The sequence below is a fragment of the Lathamus discolor genome, chromosome 3, assembly GCF_037157495.1.
Source record: "Lathamus discolor isolate bLatDis1 chromosome 3, bLatDis1.hap1, whole genome shotgun sequence".
NCBI classification, from domain to species: domain Eukaryota; kingdom Metazoa; phylum Chordata; class Aves; order Psittaciformes; family Psittacidae; genus Lathamus; species Lathamus discolor.
In genome coordinates this window covers 88,417,550-88,433,672 of record NC_088886.1, presented here as the reverse complement: position 1 = coordinate 88,433,672, position 16,123 = coordinate 88,417,550, and the positions used below count along the sequence as shown (strand labels likewise).

Sequence of the window (16,123 nt, the reverse complement as noted above, 5' to 3'; positions counted from 1 at the left end):
ACAGTTCACTACTACCTCTGGTATGTTGTGGGGGAAAAGGGTAATGTTTTCAAATGTTTCAAACCTGTAGGTCTTTTTTCTATTAAATTCTCTTTAGAAATTTTAATTCTGGCTAGGGTATCTTGTCTGTATCATGTCACTCATCTTCTGTAGTATCCAGATCTATTATAGTCAATAACAATTTTTAGAAGACCTGTTCTGATTGTAGCAGTAAGCCTGAAGGCAAGTTGGAGGATTTGGGGAATAGGGTGGTGTTTTGTGTTTTGGTTGGTTTTGGTTTCTTATTAACTTGTTCAGGTGTTAGTGATAAGCTAGACAAGGGAAGGCAGAACTGGAAGAGCTGTGCTTAAATTTTGTTTCTGCACAGAGTCCAGGATGCCTTTTGTTCTTCAAGGGAAGTCTATGCTAACACTGCCTGAATTTTTGCCACTCGAAGCTTAAACCTTTTAAGAAACTGAAAGACTAAGAAAAAATGGTGCCTAATGGGCTGTTTGCCCACTTAGAGGTTGAACATTGTTCCCCTCTTCAAAAGTTTTTTTGGGGGGGCGGGTCCAGGGGCCCATAAAAAGGCAGAAGAGTCTGGCGTATCTGTTCATTTATTCCTAATGTGGGAAGGGAAAGGAGGTGTGTCTCATATCACTCCAGGGTGATAAAGATCTCCCGAAAGGGCTGAGAAATTGTGGGATTGATGCTAGAGTTGTGAAGGTTGCCATATTTAGTTGATGGTATGAGATGAATACAAACAGTCAGAAGGCCAAAACTGATTTCTTTAAATAGTGAAACCTTTTTCACACAGTGATTAGGGCAGATTAATCTCTTCATAACCTATCAGATTATTTTTTTTTCCTTTTTATGTTGATGCTGCCAAAAGAGGTGAGCTAGTGCCTCCGCCTTAGTGGTGAAGGTACAGTCTTAGGCTGAGCATGGTTTCTCGTTCCAGTATGGTCTGGGAACGTTCTAAGCTGTTGGGATGTGCCTGTGGACAGCAAAACATGTGACCTCGTTTACAGGAGCTATTTTTGCTACTAGTTCTTGGCACCAAAGGTACGCATAAACAGCTTCTTGAAGATCTGAAAACTTTGAATCCTGCCATTCTGCAGCAGATTACAGCTTCTGCCGCACTGCTGTCAGGGGAGACTATGTGAGTACTCTCTAATTCATTACAGTTAATTAAGACAACTTTCTGAAACAACCCTCATTGGCAAATTAAACTAGCCATGCAGACTTTGCCTGAAGTGATCGAAGTTGTCTAGACTATCCTTACCACTGACAAAGAAAAAGAAGCAGTAATCTGATGTATAACAGCTAGAAAACAGTGATAGTGCTACTGACGCTTCTGATGCTTGGGGATCATATGCCCTAGTTCAGCAAGCTTCTGGGGTGAGTTTGTTTGAACTAACATTTTACAGGCTAAGCATTAGTGGCAGAGTTGACCACTTGGTCAACTCTTGGGTTTTGGTGGGTCCTACTAGACAAAGCTCTAGCTTTTCTTACTTGCTAGTCTGGATATTTTGTTCCATGATTTTCAACAGGATAATAAACTTCACCTACAAGTGAGCTGCAGGATTCTTGTCTCTGAAGTACACACAGCAGCAACTCCAGCTGTTCAGTGAGTCATTTATGAAATAAAGCTTAATACTGTTTATAAAAGTTTAAGTTTGGTGTAACTCCTGTTTATATTTCTGTAGCAATGTAATTAAGAAAAGGGAGCTTCTGCTATATTCAAACAAATACTTATCAGTATAGTATAGAAAATAGCATAGCAATTGCTAGTGTTGTCTGACCTGCATGCTGAGAAAGGACCTGTGAACTAATAATAGCTGCCTATATACAATTGCAATTAGATATTGGAGGGATCTAATTTTGTGGATTTGTGAGCTGACAAATGAACAGGGAGGCTTAGTAGCAACTCTTCAACTCTAGATGTTATTTCTAGATGGAATTTGATAGCTGAAGCTGAATGATCTTGGTTGCAGTATGATGCTAAACTAATCTTGCATATAAGTTACTTTTGTTCAAATATACAGTCTATCCTAGCTTTCTTATCTTAAACTAAAGAAGCTACTGTTATTCTTTTGAAATATTGCATGCTAATAGGAGCAAACACTATAGGTTTATGTTATTTACTCTTTTTTTCTGCATTTTGATTAAATACTGATTCTTCAGTCACTTCACTCAATCATCAGGTGAAACTTTGCACAACGTACTGATACAGCATTTAAAAGAGTTTTGTGCATTTGAATATCCTTTTCAGAATGCACATAAGATCTGTAAGTATATTTAAATTTTTTCATTGTGGATGCTGCTGGCATCAAGCTGCTGGTTTGCCCTTCATCACTTACAATTCCAGTCACAGCAATAGTGATTCTACTTCAAGAAAATTCAGTGGAGTACCTAAAATGGTGAACATTATTCAACTATAGAAGCATTTTCTTTCCATGCAAGGCTATTGTCAGCAGTGCTAATCCAAGATTTTGTCCCAAGAGGTAAATCAAGTTCTGAAAAATGTTTATGTTTAGAAACCTGGGTCAAACTGATCCCTTTCATGTATTTTTGAAACCTAAAAGTTACCTACTGCAGATACTAGGAAACAACTTCTAGCTCAACAACTATTAACCTGAAGAAATGCAACAGAACACCTATAGTTTCAGAACTGAGAAAGCAGGCTACCTGGAGCTGCAGGATTTGAAGGACGCTTTAAGTTCTGTAGTACGGGGAATAAAGGTCTATGTAGCTGAAGCAGTGTCTTGGGCAGTCAATGTGCATGCCTCCTACGAGCAAACACACAAAGCTGCTATGTGGCAGTTTAGCCAATTCAAGACTGGTCTATTGTCTCTCTCCACAATGTCAGCAGGAGGGTGAGCAGCCCATAATGTCTATACGAAAGATTTACGTCTGCTTATATAGATCATTTTTTCAATTCCTTTTTGTCTCTCTTTGTTGCTCTTTATGCTTTTCCTTTATCATATTGTATGACCGTCAGACACTGGAAGGGTTGAAAATCTCATGTTGCATATTTTGCCATTTTACCTGTTCTCCCGATGTCAGTTCTGACCTAATTTCATCAGTATCAAACTGTTAGAACTAGAAATATCTGTTACATTCATAAGCCTCTCAACTAAAAACTTGGAATCTCAGCTTTCAAATTGAAAAAAATTCTCTAATGCTGCTGCTTTGTGAAACCTTGCTTGCTAGGATAATTTGGACTTGAAGTTGACAAAAAGCCAGCATGGTAAAATATTTAAATCTGTATCTCACAAGTAACTGTTGCAGATATTTCCGTTTTCTCAAAAAAAATCAACTTAAAGTCATTGGGAATGCTTTCTTTTCCCATGCTCTCTGTATTTCCATCCATTTGATGCTGCTAGTTCTTTCTCAAATGAGCAGACAGATCTGCACTGAACCCTGGTTTCTGTCTATTAAAATGTTTCATTTACAAATGCTATTAACCACACCAGGCAGTATTTGGAATTGTGGGGCTAAAAATTTAGTGCAACCAGTAAAAATGGAAGCCTATTATACAAAGCAGTACAAATAGATGCAAGCTCTGCACAGGCTGGGCGTGCTATCTGCCAAGATACTGGCATGTAACTGTTGAGGGAAAATTGTAGGAATGGGCTTGCCCTCCCTATCACTCAAATCTTTCTTTTTTTACAATGAAAAAAAGAAAAATAATGCAAATACCAACTTTAACTAAATCATGCTTACTAGGCTCTTTGTACCTTATGCTAAAGCCTTCAGTAACAGGCATTGCAAGAAACAGGACTCCAGACTCTGTGGTCTGAGCTTTCTTTTAGGCCTATAATGGTACAAGCTAGCATAAAAAGGATCATTAATAGAACAATTTCCAGATTTCCATGTTCAAAGTATTTGTAATTCTCCAGAGCAGAGAAACAGAAAGTAGAAAAACAGCGTCCTCCTTCCACTCTTCAAAGCTCATTTCAGAGATAAGGCTTCCATTCAAAATGATGAATCTCAGGTAATGACATGATGAAGACAAAGCTTTGGGAAGAATGTTTCAAAATTCCCTCTTTGCCATTACAGAAAAATCTATATAGCAGGAGCAGTCGTGTGAACTGGTGGGTTTGGGGTTTTTTTTTTCTGAGGATGGCACTAGCTTCTTTCTTTATTAAATAAAGAGCATGTAATGCTGTAAACACTCATAGGAGGTATGTGCTCCATTTATGGTTGTTGCACAGTTTGAGCTGAAGAGAGAAAATGTAAAGGAAATCTAGATCAATGAGAAGAGCTTGACATCCCCTTTTTTGTTTCTAAATGGTATGGCAATAAGGGAGGTGTTCCATGTTCAATAGCTGCTGTTTCTAAAGCTTGTCTTTCTTCCAGTGAAGCCTCCCTCAGAGCTGCATGGGGTGTTCATGTTTTCAAAGCTTTCATAGTTTCATGGAAAAGATGAAGTCTTTGCCTAGAATGAATTTAATATGATAGCAACAGTGAATTTGTCATTTCACTTTCCCTAGATAGTGATGTAACAGTTCGGTGTGCCTTTGATTATATATATTTTGTATCACTGATGTAGGAGGTTTTGGTTTTCTGCAACTTCAGGACCCCAAATTATCTCACTGTGAATCGGGTGAACACCAGTGATGAAAAAAAGACACCTGTGATTAAAGCAGGACCCAAACAGCACCAGCCTCATCAGCAAAAAACTGCTGTGGAACTAAATCATCTTTTAAGACAATCTTAGGAAACCCTCATGCCAGAAGTAACCAGCTGCTGTAATTAAACTAGAAGTATATTTCTATATTGCTTTATATAAGATTTCATGTATGCATAAGGCATAACTGTTTTTTGTAGACTCTTACAGGCTGCTTTTAAATTTGCTTCTAAAAGCCTAGTTTTATGTCTTCCTTAACACATCTTTTGCTTATTTTTAAATCAGCCTGACCAATGTTGGGTGGAAATAAAGTTGAGATTGTACGTTTAGAACATGCCGGCTCCAACAGCTCAGAACCAACATAAGTGAGGTGGGGTGTGACAGACTCTCCTTGAAGAACATAACACACACATGTGTTCAAAAGACCCTGGGCTGAAAAGTGATTTCTCCAAAGCTGCCTCTCATTCTGAAGCTTAGGAAAGATTGAGACATCACTGTCTGTCTTAAATGTTTCAGAGGATTTGCCAAATGTGAACAAAAGGCAGCTATATACATGAGGGAAAAGTGATGTATTTTCTTCTGGTGACAGAACTTAAACATGGCAGAGTATGATTTTTCAGGTTTGCTATATTAGGATATGGTGTATCTCCTCTTCTGAGATATTCACCTCTATTTTACTGGTATAAAGCTCCTAAGAAACCTGTGTCTGTTATTTATATCTTAGTGGAAGGAGAAAACCTGCATCTAAGCATAAATTAGAGACTACTGAATAATGATGGTTGTTAGGCTTTGGATTCATCCAGTGACTGCAAAAATTACACAGTTCTCTTGGAATGTAATTGATTGTAATTTGATCGATCCACTCTTGGTTTCTGATATGCAAAAGGAATTGGTCCAGTCTAACTGATAGCACACAACTACAAGTACTTGTGAAATAACCTGACACTGAAGAACAAGGTAATTACAAAAGTGGTGGCAGCAGAGCTAATACGGTCTCTGGTTCCTACATTTTGTTATACCGTCAACCAGTTTTCAGACTGTTACAATATGGAATTCTGGTCTTCTGGCTGCAGATAAAACCAAGCATTCGCTTTAATTTCTTTAAAGTGGCTGCATTCCACTGAGTAGGAAATACTTTCTAACTCACATAAGAAAGATGAGACTATGCTACTACCTTAGAGCATTATGTTTCTTTTAGTGACAGTTCAGTAGAAGATGATGCATTGCTCATCAGACATGGCTAGTTTCATGTGAAGTGTGCTGTTCTCTTTAGGCATACTCAAGCACACCTACTCCAGCATACATGTAGTTACTTATGTGAGATTGCTTTATGCTGTATATCATTGTTAGAGAACCAGTGGTTGGCTGTCTGTACTCCTAAAGCCTTGCCCAGATAGAAAATTAGATAAAATGATGCCTGATGAGATTCAGACTCCTGAAAGACCATACCATGTTGTGGAACTGGGAACAAGGTGGAGACATGCACATTTCTGACCTGCAAATTAAAAGCGTGCATACTTCTCACCAGTGGGCAGTGACGCTCCTGGGGTGTAACTGGACAGTTTAGCAGTGCTGTTTCTTCATTTACTTCTATTTTTCTTCTGCTAAAATCCTGTTATTCTCCACTTGCTGGATAACGACGATGCAGCATCTCAGTTGGTGCAGAATGCAGCTGTTAGGCATGGACTGTTTTATTTTTTTCTAAGGCAGTACAAAGTACTGATCATTAAATTACTATGCGGTCTGGATATAAGCTGCATGATAGGCTGCCTACCATGCTGTGGCAGCTGGTAATGTGCTGTCACTAGCGATGTCTGCATAGGACCACAGAGAGGATCACAGAATGGTTTTTCAGTCAGAGAGTTCTTGGAATTTGCTCCTTAAGGGCAGAAATACTTGCTGTGTAACTTCTAAGTTCATACACTTTGGGAGTTTTTTCCAGAGTACAGAGGGTAAATAACACCAGCCTTCCCATCCGCCATGGGCTTTGAGTCTATTCTTCTTAACTAGATTAGAATATCTGTACATGTGAAGTTAAAAACTACAAATGGCTGTGCCAGGAGATAAATAAATCTGGAGATAAACAGTCAGCCTCTGTTCCCATTTGAGAATTTAAGTACTTATCTCACAGGTTACCATTGCGTGTGTGCACCTGCATGCGTGTAAGGATACAAAGATCATTACACATGTGTGAGGATGTAGGAAATGACACTACTTGTTTTACTGCAACGTTTTGGTTTCTTCGCTCTAGCAACCACTACCCTAACACATTGTATTCATTCTTTCATTCAGTGATTTGATTCCTTTCGGGTTAGTCTCTGCCTGCCAGCTGCTGGATTTATGTCCTGTAACAGTGTTTCTCAGCCTCTTATCAATCAAAATTGATAAGAACATAATTTCAGACTGTGTTCAATTGTTCAGACAGGCAAGTCAAATGCATGCAAGGAAACAAAATGGTGGGAAATAAAAATGGTAGATGGACGTGAGAAGCTCAGTGTGCTTTTTATTTGACTGCAAATGAAACCTTCCACACCACCACCCTGTAAGATGGTCTTGAGGTATTTCTTTAAGGTAAGCTGATGCCTATACTGAAAAAGGTTGGAAAGGTGCTGCTGTGGCTTAAAGTTTTCCTCTTTTAGATCTTTTCTAAATGCATGAAGTCTGTGCAGGTGAAACCACAAGTTCAGCTGGAAAAATACTGGAGTTTGGAGGTTCTAGCTTTAACCTTCAGATTCTGCCTAGGCAAAACAACAGCAAACAGTTCATTAAGCGCAGTTCATCTTTTAGTTCACAAAAGTACAAAAAAAAAGTTTTGGTTTAGTCTTTTTGACATTCTTTTTTTAGGGGAAATAAATGGTGGTCTGGCTCCAGCCCTCATGGACTAGCATGGCTGCACTTCCTCTGAGACTGAGTCCCACTGTGCGAAGCGCTGTCACAGCCGTGTCTCTCGCGGGTGGCAGGACCGTCTGCAAACCTGCCAGCCGCGTTACAGAGCCGACGGAGGGATGCGGACCACATCCACGGGCATTCCAGCATCCCCCGAGGTGAATGGGGCCGACAGTACCCTACCGCTAACGGCAGCTGCAGGCAGTCACCCGCCACCCGCGGGTGCCGCACTCCGCTCACAGCCCCTCAGCTCCCCGCCGCGGAAGGGAGGGAAGAGGGCGCTCCCCCCCCCCCGCTCCCCCCGCCGCCGCAGCCGAGGAGCGGCCAGGCCGGGCCCCGAGCCCGCCGGGCTGCGAGGTCAGCCGGACAGAGCTCCGGGAGAGCGGCTCCCGACGGCGCCGTCCTCGCCGCGTCCTGACACCCCCGGAGGGACACGGGGCTCCCGCCCGGCCTGCCGCCCGCCGCCTCCACGTGACCCGGCCTCACGTGGGCAAGATGGCGGCGCCCAGGGCTGTCAGCGTGCTGAGGGGCGGAGGTGAGTGCGCACCGCCGCTGCCCCCGCGGGAGGGGTGTGCGTGTGGGAAGGCGCGGGCCCGACTCGGTGCTTTGCTTTGCCCTGCCCTCTTCCCGGCCCTCCCGCCTGCCGCCGCGGCGGAGACGGGGCTTGCTTTGGAACGGAGGGGCGGCGGAGACCGCCGCGCCTGTCGGGGGCAGCGGGGGCTGTCCCGGGGAGGGAGGCGTGCGTGGCCCGGGGAGCCGCAGCTGCTCAGCCTCGCTTTCGCCTGGCGCTGAGGCCGCTCTGGTCCCCTCAGCGGCCCGAGCAGGGCAGCAGCCGCTGTGCCGGTCGTGGTGAGGCACGGCCCGAGGCTGCGCCCCGCGGGCAGCCTGCAGCAGGGTTGTGATGTCGTTCTGTGGCGGTAGTCGTTGCACTTGCAACTTAAATGTCTGACAGAAAAAGTAACCGGACGTAAGTACACCGCAAGTTTCTTCTCACAGCCCGCTCAACTGCAGAACTTACGTGTTGGCATGTCAGCGTACGGAATGGCTTTTCCAGGTGCCATTATCCCTCAGACTTTGAGGTCCTCCTCACAGCACCTTTTCTACCGCCTAACCTTCCACAAGCCGGTCACTCCCATGTGTCTTATTGACTTAATAATACACACGAACAGTTGTACAAGATGTTGTACTTGGCTGAAAAATGCGTTATCTTACCGGTGCAACGTTACTTACCTCAGCCCTTGCCTCAGAGCTTTATTGTTCCACGTTAAATAAGATTGGAAGTTCTTTGGGCCTTGCCATTCTGTGTTTCTTTTTAATTCCCATTGTAAAATCTTAAATGTGTGAACAGAAGGAAACGCCTCACAATGATCTCGATGAGAGATGCATGATTATTTATTTATTTATTTAAAGACTGTTAAATACTTAGTGTAGTAATACAGGAAAGAGTGATCCCAGATTAGCTTTAACTTGAACATTAGACTGAATGTTGTGTGCTTTCAGCTAAAGCACAGTATTGCAGCTGGCATAACAAAATTTCAGTCTGTTTTTTCATGTTACGATTCTGATCTTCCACTGTACTTTTAGTTTTTATTCTGTCCAACAGTCTTGAAAAAACACTGGGAAATGTAAAATGCCTTTTCTTCATAGCCAGTCTTGAATGTTGCAGGGCAGAAGTGCCACGTTAATTTTTTTCAGTGGTGAAGGCTCATATCCATAAGGAAATTTTAATCTGACTGGACTCTTGGGATCTGAGCATCAGTTGAACTCTGCGCCATCTTGCCTTCCGAGTCTTCTATGTGCTTCATTTCTAACAGTTGTCAAAACTTTCACTCTTTCACATGTGTGGAATGGAATCTTGGAATCATAGAATAGTTAGAGTTGTAAAGGACGTTAAGGTCATCTAGTTCCAGTCACATTTTTTCACTATATAATACCATACAAATAATTAATTTTTTTTTTTAATTTCAAATAAATCAAAATTTAGTGTGCAGATTCTTCATACTGTTCATTATTTGCTTCGGCATTTGTGTGTCTGCAACCTTTTTCTTCCAAATATTATTTTGGTCATGTGTCCATGCCCTACCACCACCTCCAGCCCCATCCACACCTAGAAAACTCATGTCTGCCAACCAGTTAAAAGAACCAAGCCATTTAAACTTGGTAAGCCTTCATACATTCCCTTCAGGCATCAAACCTTATTCAGCTCCCCTTGAGCTGAAAAAGCAAAACTCATGATTCAGACAAGACTGATTAAACTAAATCAGATTTTCCCTGTATTGGACAGTTCAGTATAATTTAATTTGCAAATACCAAAAGAAGTAATTTAAGTTAGATTTCTGTTCACTAAAGGAATCTGGTCTACCTAAAGTGAATGAAAATGACTTTTTTGTAGGCTCTCTTGTGGTATTTTTTTCATATTTCTCATGTTTTGTTTTTACAAGTCATGAAAGGAAATCTTGCTTTATTATGGAACTGTGCCTATAGATAAGTGCATTTGAGCAGCAGAACTCTTGGAAGTTTGTATACTGGTTAAATACATACTCCACATATCAGGACTTAGGCTAGCCTAAAAAGTCTTTACTATATTTGAAAAATAAGTTGAATTAAACATGGTAGGAAGCTAAAAAGACAGTTTGTGTCTTTTTGGTAGGTGTATCAGGAATTTATTTGAATAGTTTCTGCCTTACTAGTGTCAGAATTGCAACACTATCAACCCGTGGTGAAGGTACACAGCTTTGTAAGAGCATGAGTGGCCTTTATGAAACTCTTGTTTATGCTCAAACACTGCATTTCAGAATGGCTTTGCAGTGGGTCGAGCTGCATTTTGGCTGCCACGCTTGCTTGAAGAGTGTTTGAAAGAGTTGCACAGGTGATGCATAGAAGTGTGAATTGTGTTCAGCATTTTGTAAAAGAAAACTAAGAAACATCCAGAACACAGATGCATCGCATTCGTGTGTCATGTCACAGTGTGTCAGGTTACAATTCGTACTTAGAAATAGTAGGGGTTATATGGTGGTAGATTGGCTTGTAAATGGTGTAATTACATATTATGACAAGTATTACAATAACTGCATCTGTGATACTTCATTGGTAATAAATTAGAAGGCATCAAAGAACTGCATGTCTACAAATGCAGCTTAGGTTTAAGGCACAGTAGTCTCTTACTGATTTATTCATTTTAGGCAGGAAAATTACCGTAGAGTAGAAGCCCCTGATTTATTGTAATGAAGTTTCAGAGCTTTGAGCCACAGGAAAATAACTGATGAGAAGACGTGTCTTGTAAAATGAGTTACTTGCTCTGTTAAATACTGATATAACTGATTTCTGATCTTGCTTCCCTGTCTCTAACAATGAATAAGTATTCTGTAATAATCTATCTGACCTATTATTGGCCAGACTTTAATAGTTAAGTCACTGTGGACTGACTGTATGATACAGCTCTCAAATATGCAGTCTGTGTTCCCAGACTGCCCGTTTGTTTGTACACTGCCTCGTTAAGCCCCTTGCAGACCTGGGAATTCATACTCAGGCTCCTAAACAGGTACCAGTAAACCTGGAAACTTGCTCTCAGGTAGAAGCTATAGCTGTCTCCAACACCACAGTATGTAAGATGTTGTGGGATACTTCTGTGGATACAGAACCTTTTAGTAATGAATGTTTTCAAAGTTTTTCTGAGTTTCTTATTCTTTCCCCCTCTGTTAATAAAATAGAGTCATAAATGTGACTTTAAACCTTTTAAAAGAAAAAAAAGCAGGGGCATGTTGGCAGAGTTTTATTTTGTTGCAGTAGAGCTTCAAATTCTCACAATTCCAAGTTTGCTGCAAGTGCTGAGTCTTGTTAGAAATCAGTCTCTCTTTTTTTTCCTTTTTTTTTTATTAAAATAAATTCTTACTTGGACCATATAGATCACAAGTCTGGTCACAGGTCTTGTCGGTAAAGCATGGTCATGTGTTGCCTATACTTCATAGTCTCAGCAAAATTGGGTATTTCAAAGGAATAATAAACTGTTCTCCAGTAGGGTATTTGTATGAAAATCATCAAACTATTCTGAAGTGTAACAGAAGTTGGAAATAGTAGTTTGGACGCTGCAGAGAGTGGACTAATAGCTGAAGGAATATTACTGAGACAAGTGACTGAGGCAATATGAAGTGATTTAGTTTACATCCTTTAGCTAGATTGTGTACATATAATTTTATGTTGTTCTTTTCTTTGTGGTCAGACATGGCTTTGCCATTTAAGATGGTAAAACTGGTAGGCAATTTTTAAATTACTGTTTGTGTTGAACTCTCATGTTAGTGTACAGAACATGCTATGGAGTCTCCAGCTGGGAGGTGGTTAAATAATGCAGTGCCTGCTGTAAGTCTCTTCAAATCTCATTTGGCCTTTTGATTTCCAGAAGCATGGTAAAGATAAATCAGTTACATTAACAAATAATACCTAGCCAAAACTGTTGCTGTTTCCACCAAGTCCCCTTCTGCAAGGGAAGAGGACTGTCTTAATTCTCTGGAATCTTTATTTGCAGCAGTTTCTGATATCCTGTTACTGTTGCTAACCCACTTCTTCCGTAGGCAGGAACCTGTACTTGCTGACATGTCACCTCCTCACCCACACAGTCTGCTACAGGGAATCTGGCCTCTTTCTGAATAGTTAGCAAAATCAGTATCACAAATGAGTTGAGGCATCTTTCCCCCAGTGTGCTTAGTTTCCTTTATTTTTGTATTTTACTTTTATTCATTAAATACTTACTCATTATCCAGAATTCATCAAATGTTTCATGAATGGACCTGAGGGTACCGACTGGTCCTTGTGGAAGCAGGGGACACCCCCGTGAAAAATAAGGTACCAAACTGTATTTTAGGGACATTTAATTTCCATTACCTTAACTGTAATTTGCAGGCAATCTTAATCATTATCAATATTTAGGCAGTTTGTGCATTCTGCCAAAAGAGGAACCTGCATTGGAATCGGAGTTGAAATGAAACATTCAACCCAACTTAAGAAATTGAGTGAATTTGGGTTTGAAGATAGAGCATTAGACACATGGACTGTCTAATACGAGAGTCCTGTTTCTTGAGTCATCCATAAAAACTTTACTGAAGCTTTTACTAAACAGTGCTTCTGATACACATGGTCCTTATCTTGCATTTTGTTAGTTTGCAGCCCTTGATAATGCTCATGGTATCATAAAATGCAAACTTTTCAAAATTTTTATGAAGACTTTAACAGAGGGCTTCAAATATGGTAGATTTTTTGCTGGAATCAAAGCATGCATGCCAGATTTTTTAACAGATTGATTCATGCCACTGCATCAGTCTGTTTCCCCCGTTTTGATGGTGTGTTTTGAATTAGGAGTTACATTTATTTGTTAAAATGTGTTGTAGCTTGCCTTTTGATAAGTGTATAACCATAAACATCAACATATATGAGATTATTCTCATGTTACAAATTAATCATAAAAATCTTTGTAGCACTATTAATATTTGAATGCTGAAACTATCTCTTTGTATCTTCATCACCATTAAAAAGAAACTTAGACACGTACAGCTAAAAAAAAATAATCCTTACTTATGGTAACTTCCAATAATTTTAAGCTGATGTTTTTAAAAAATTAACCATAGTGTATGTAGATAACGGTTTCGGGGAGACCTGGCTAAACATTTCCTGGTATTCTAGACTGATAATAACATATGTCCTGTAATCCTGAGGATTTTTGGCAAATAGAAAAAGTGATTGAAAACTTTGGTGAGAGTTTTCGAGATCAAGTGATGCTTGGCTGCACTGTGCAATATATGAGCAATTAGCTGGAAGAAAATATTAATTCATATTTTCCATTAATTTGTAGACAGACTCATGTCTCCAGAATTTAACATTAGCATTATCAGCTGCAAATGATGCACGGTGGAAGTTCAAACCATTTGGTGGTAGTACACTTTTAACATTTTTCAAATTATCCTAAGGTAGTTTTATCCCTGTCTTGAAAATAATCGGGCAGACAAGGAATTATTCCCATTTCAACAGTGCACCAATGAGTAATTCTGTGGGAGACATGCACTTTCATGGTTTGAGGCATGAGAGAAAAAATATTCCCTTTTCAATAAAGTGTTTAATTGTTCTCTTCTTTCAGTTGAGAGGTAATGTATTGTTGGCAGCACACAGTGCCTTTGTTCTGACAAGATTTATCACTTCTGGCTGTGGGTGGATTTGTAGGGTGTGGTTTCTCCCTGAGGTTAGGTTTCTCAATCAGCAATAGCTAACATTGCCTGTAAAGGAAGGAAAGTCATTAGCAGACATGGTGTGAATTGGATCAACTTGTTGATCTACCTGAAAACCAGCTACCACGATGGAGGCTGTGTTAGGTCAGCAGCTCCCCGGTTAGGTTTGATGCAGGAGGGAGGGTGGCTTATAAAGCAGCAGCGTTTTCATGTGTGGTTACATCTAAGTGGTTGTATAAGTGATATTAGGCATTACCTGAGTGTTCTTAGTTATTTGCTAGCATTTTCTGACACATCAACAGCTTTACTGACCCACATCTACTCACATAGACATTTGTTCCAGTACGTAAAAAATCCTTTCTTCATTGTAGCAAGGTGCCATTGACCTAGTGCTGGAGCATCACCATTGCAGTTACAACTAAGATCTGTGTAGAGACAAAATTCATGACAGGTTCCTGAAGAGTACTTAGTTTCAGCCTTTTGTGAATGCTTTCTCTGCTCTGTGGTGGTCAGCTCCCAGGCAACGTCCTATATCTGCCAGTGCTTAGTCCGATAAATATATTGGACAGGTACAATTTTAGATACCAGAAGTTAAGTAAGGTAAGCCTAGCTGTAATCCTGCAAGTGAAATTGAACATGTATTTTACATGTATCACTTAATTTTGCAGAGTTTTCCTTAAAGCTCATCCGGACCTTTCCCTAGGCAGAAAGGAGCTGCTTTCTCTTTCCATTCCCATTGCAGAGCTCTGATACTTTTCCACCACCTGCAAGCAGGTCACTGCCCTGGTATAGTAATTTGCTTTAAGAGCTGGTGTCCAGCTGCTTGTGTAGGCTATTGACCCTGAAGGAAAATACCAGGAAGCTCTGGGAAAGCCTCTACCAAAGGAGTGGGATGCCCTGTCTTAGGGATTTTGATTGCAGCCGTGTTTCCAAAGTGGGTTTTACAGTGTTCTCTCAGTCTTCGGAGTTAATTGTGGGGATGTCCGTGAACAAGGAGTGTTCCCTGTTTGCATGCACAACTTCTGCGTTGCCTGCCAGAGGCTGTTGTCCTCATCTGGTGATTCCTTACCTGGCTTCAGGTATAAAAGCAAAAGCTCAACATAATACCATAATAGGGTGGAAAGTCTGAAAGAGAAAATCACATCTGTGATTTTAATTCCGGAGGTGCAGTTCAGTGCTGGCTTTGTGCAGCACAAAAGGCAAACTTTGTCACTTACTGAAGGGGTGGGTCTCTTCAAGCTCACAAACACAGTGTATACCAGCATGCAAATCTTAGTGTTGCTCTGCAAAGAATCAAATGGCTGATTTAGCCTCTTCTATACTGGTACAGCAAATCAATGAAATAAAGAATACCAATTCACACTCTCTGGTGACTAAATTTAAAAAATAAATAAAAGGTACAGGTTCTTAAAATCTACACCAGAAGATGACCCTGTTGAGCCTATGTACAGGATAAAACTGCAAGGGAAGTCTTTGGCTTCTTGGTCCTTGCATGTTCTATTGTTTAAAACATCAGGGATAGTGGTAGAGTGTATCACAGGTCTCTGGTTGTCTTCAAGCTTCTTTACTGTAATATATAGTATTTGAAGAGAAAGAATGGAGAGTTGAATCATCCCTAAATAGATTCTGGACCTCAAATTGTGAATTATATTGTTTTTTAGAGCAGATAGCTCCACTATCTAAAATCACAGGATCAGATGCCTTATGAGCATATAGTATAACACTTTTTGCCCCTGAGAGTTTGCAGCGCAGGTAGCTATGGCAGACAAAAGAGACTGAAATCATGAGCATGAGCTGATGGATGGAGAAACTGTAGTGCTGACAGAATAATTTGTGGAGGGTCTCTTGGCAGCACGGCATCAACCGGATGAAATGGGGCATGCAGCTGCCCTCACGCTTGCTGCTCCGAAGATACTAGGCTAACACAGAGTTTAACAGTGGACATATGTGAAATGGCTTTCTAGATTTAGATACTGTATTCCTTTTACTCAGGTTTTTGCCCTGATTTACCCAACTTGGATGAGAAGCTGGATTTGAGGCATACATAAAAACAGTTCATCACATGTCTGTAGAGTTTGGGAATTGTGTGTTGTGGGTGTTCTCTCTCTGTTCTAAGGAAACCAAACTGAAGTTTGGGAAGTCTAGCATGCAAGTCTGGCATACTTCCCCTCATTTCTTGTGTGGGTTTATATATATAGCTAGAGTTGGAGTGTAAGGTTGAAGCTACCAAGAAAATATTCTATAGTGCTTGGTCATGTATGCACTCTTGAAAAGGCCTTTATTGTGCTAAAACCACCTGTAGAACCCCTAGTTACAATTATCTTCTCCATTCAGGACTGTATAATTTTCCCTCTCTTTTTTTTTGTGTGTTTTCATTTGTCCTTCCTTCTCCTCCACTCCCATATAAGCA

At 40.6% G+C, this 16,123-nt stretch overlaps 1 protein-coding gene across 2 annotated transcripts in view; it reads left to right on the top strand.

Moving 5' to 3' along the window:
• Positions 1-7,954: 7,954 nt before the first annotated feature.
• Positions 7,955-16,123, top strand: part of METAP1D (methionyl aminopeptidase type 1D, mitochondrial) — a 48,128-nt gene continuing 39,959 nt past the window's right edge. The window contains exon 1 of one of the 2 annotated variants that reach the window (XM_065670378.1): positions 7,955-8,036. In XM_065670378.1, the coding sequence (XP_065526450.1) occupies positions 7,997-8,036 (40 nt within the window). In that variant the 5' untranslated portion in view covers positions 7,955-7,996. Of the gene's footprint in view, positions 8,037-8,219; positions 8,469-16,123 lie in introns of those variants that run through there. The other variant, XM_065670380.1, reaches the window with a different exon arrangement.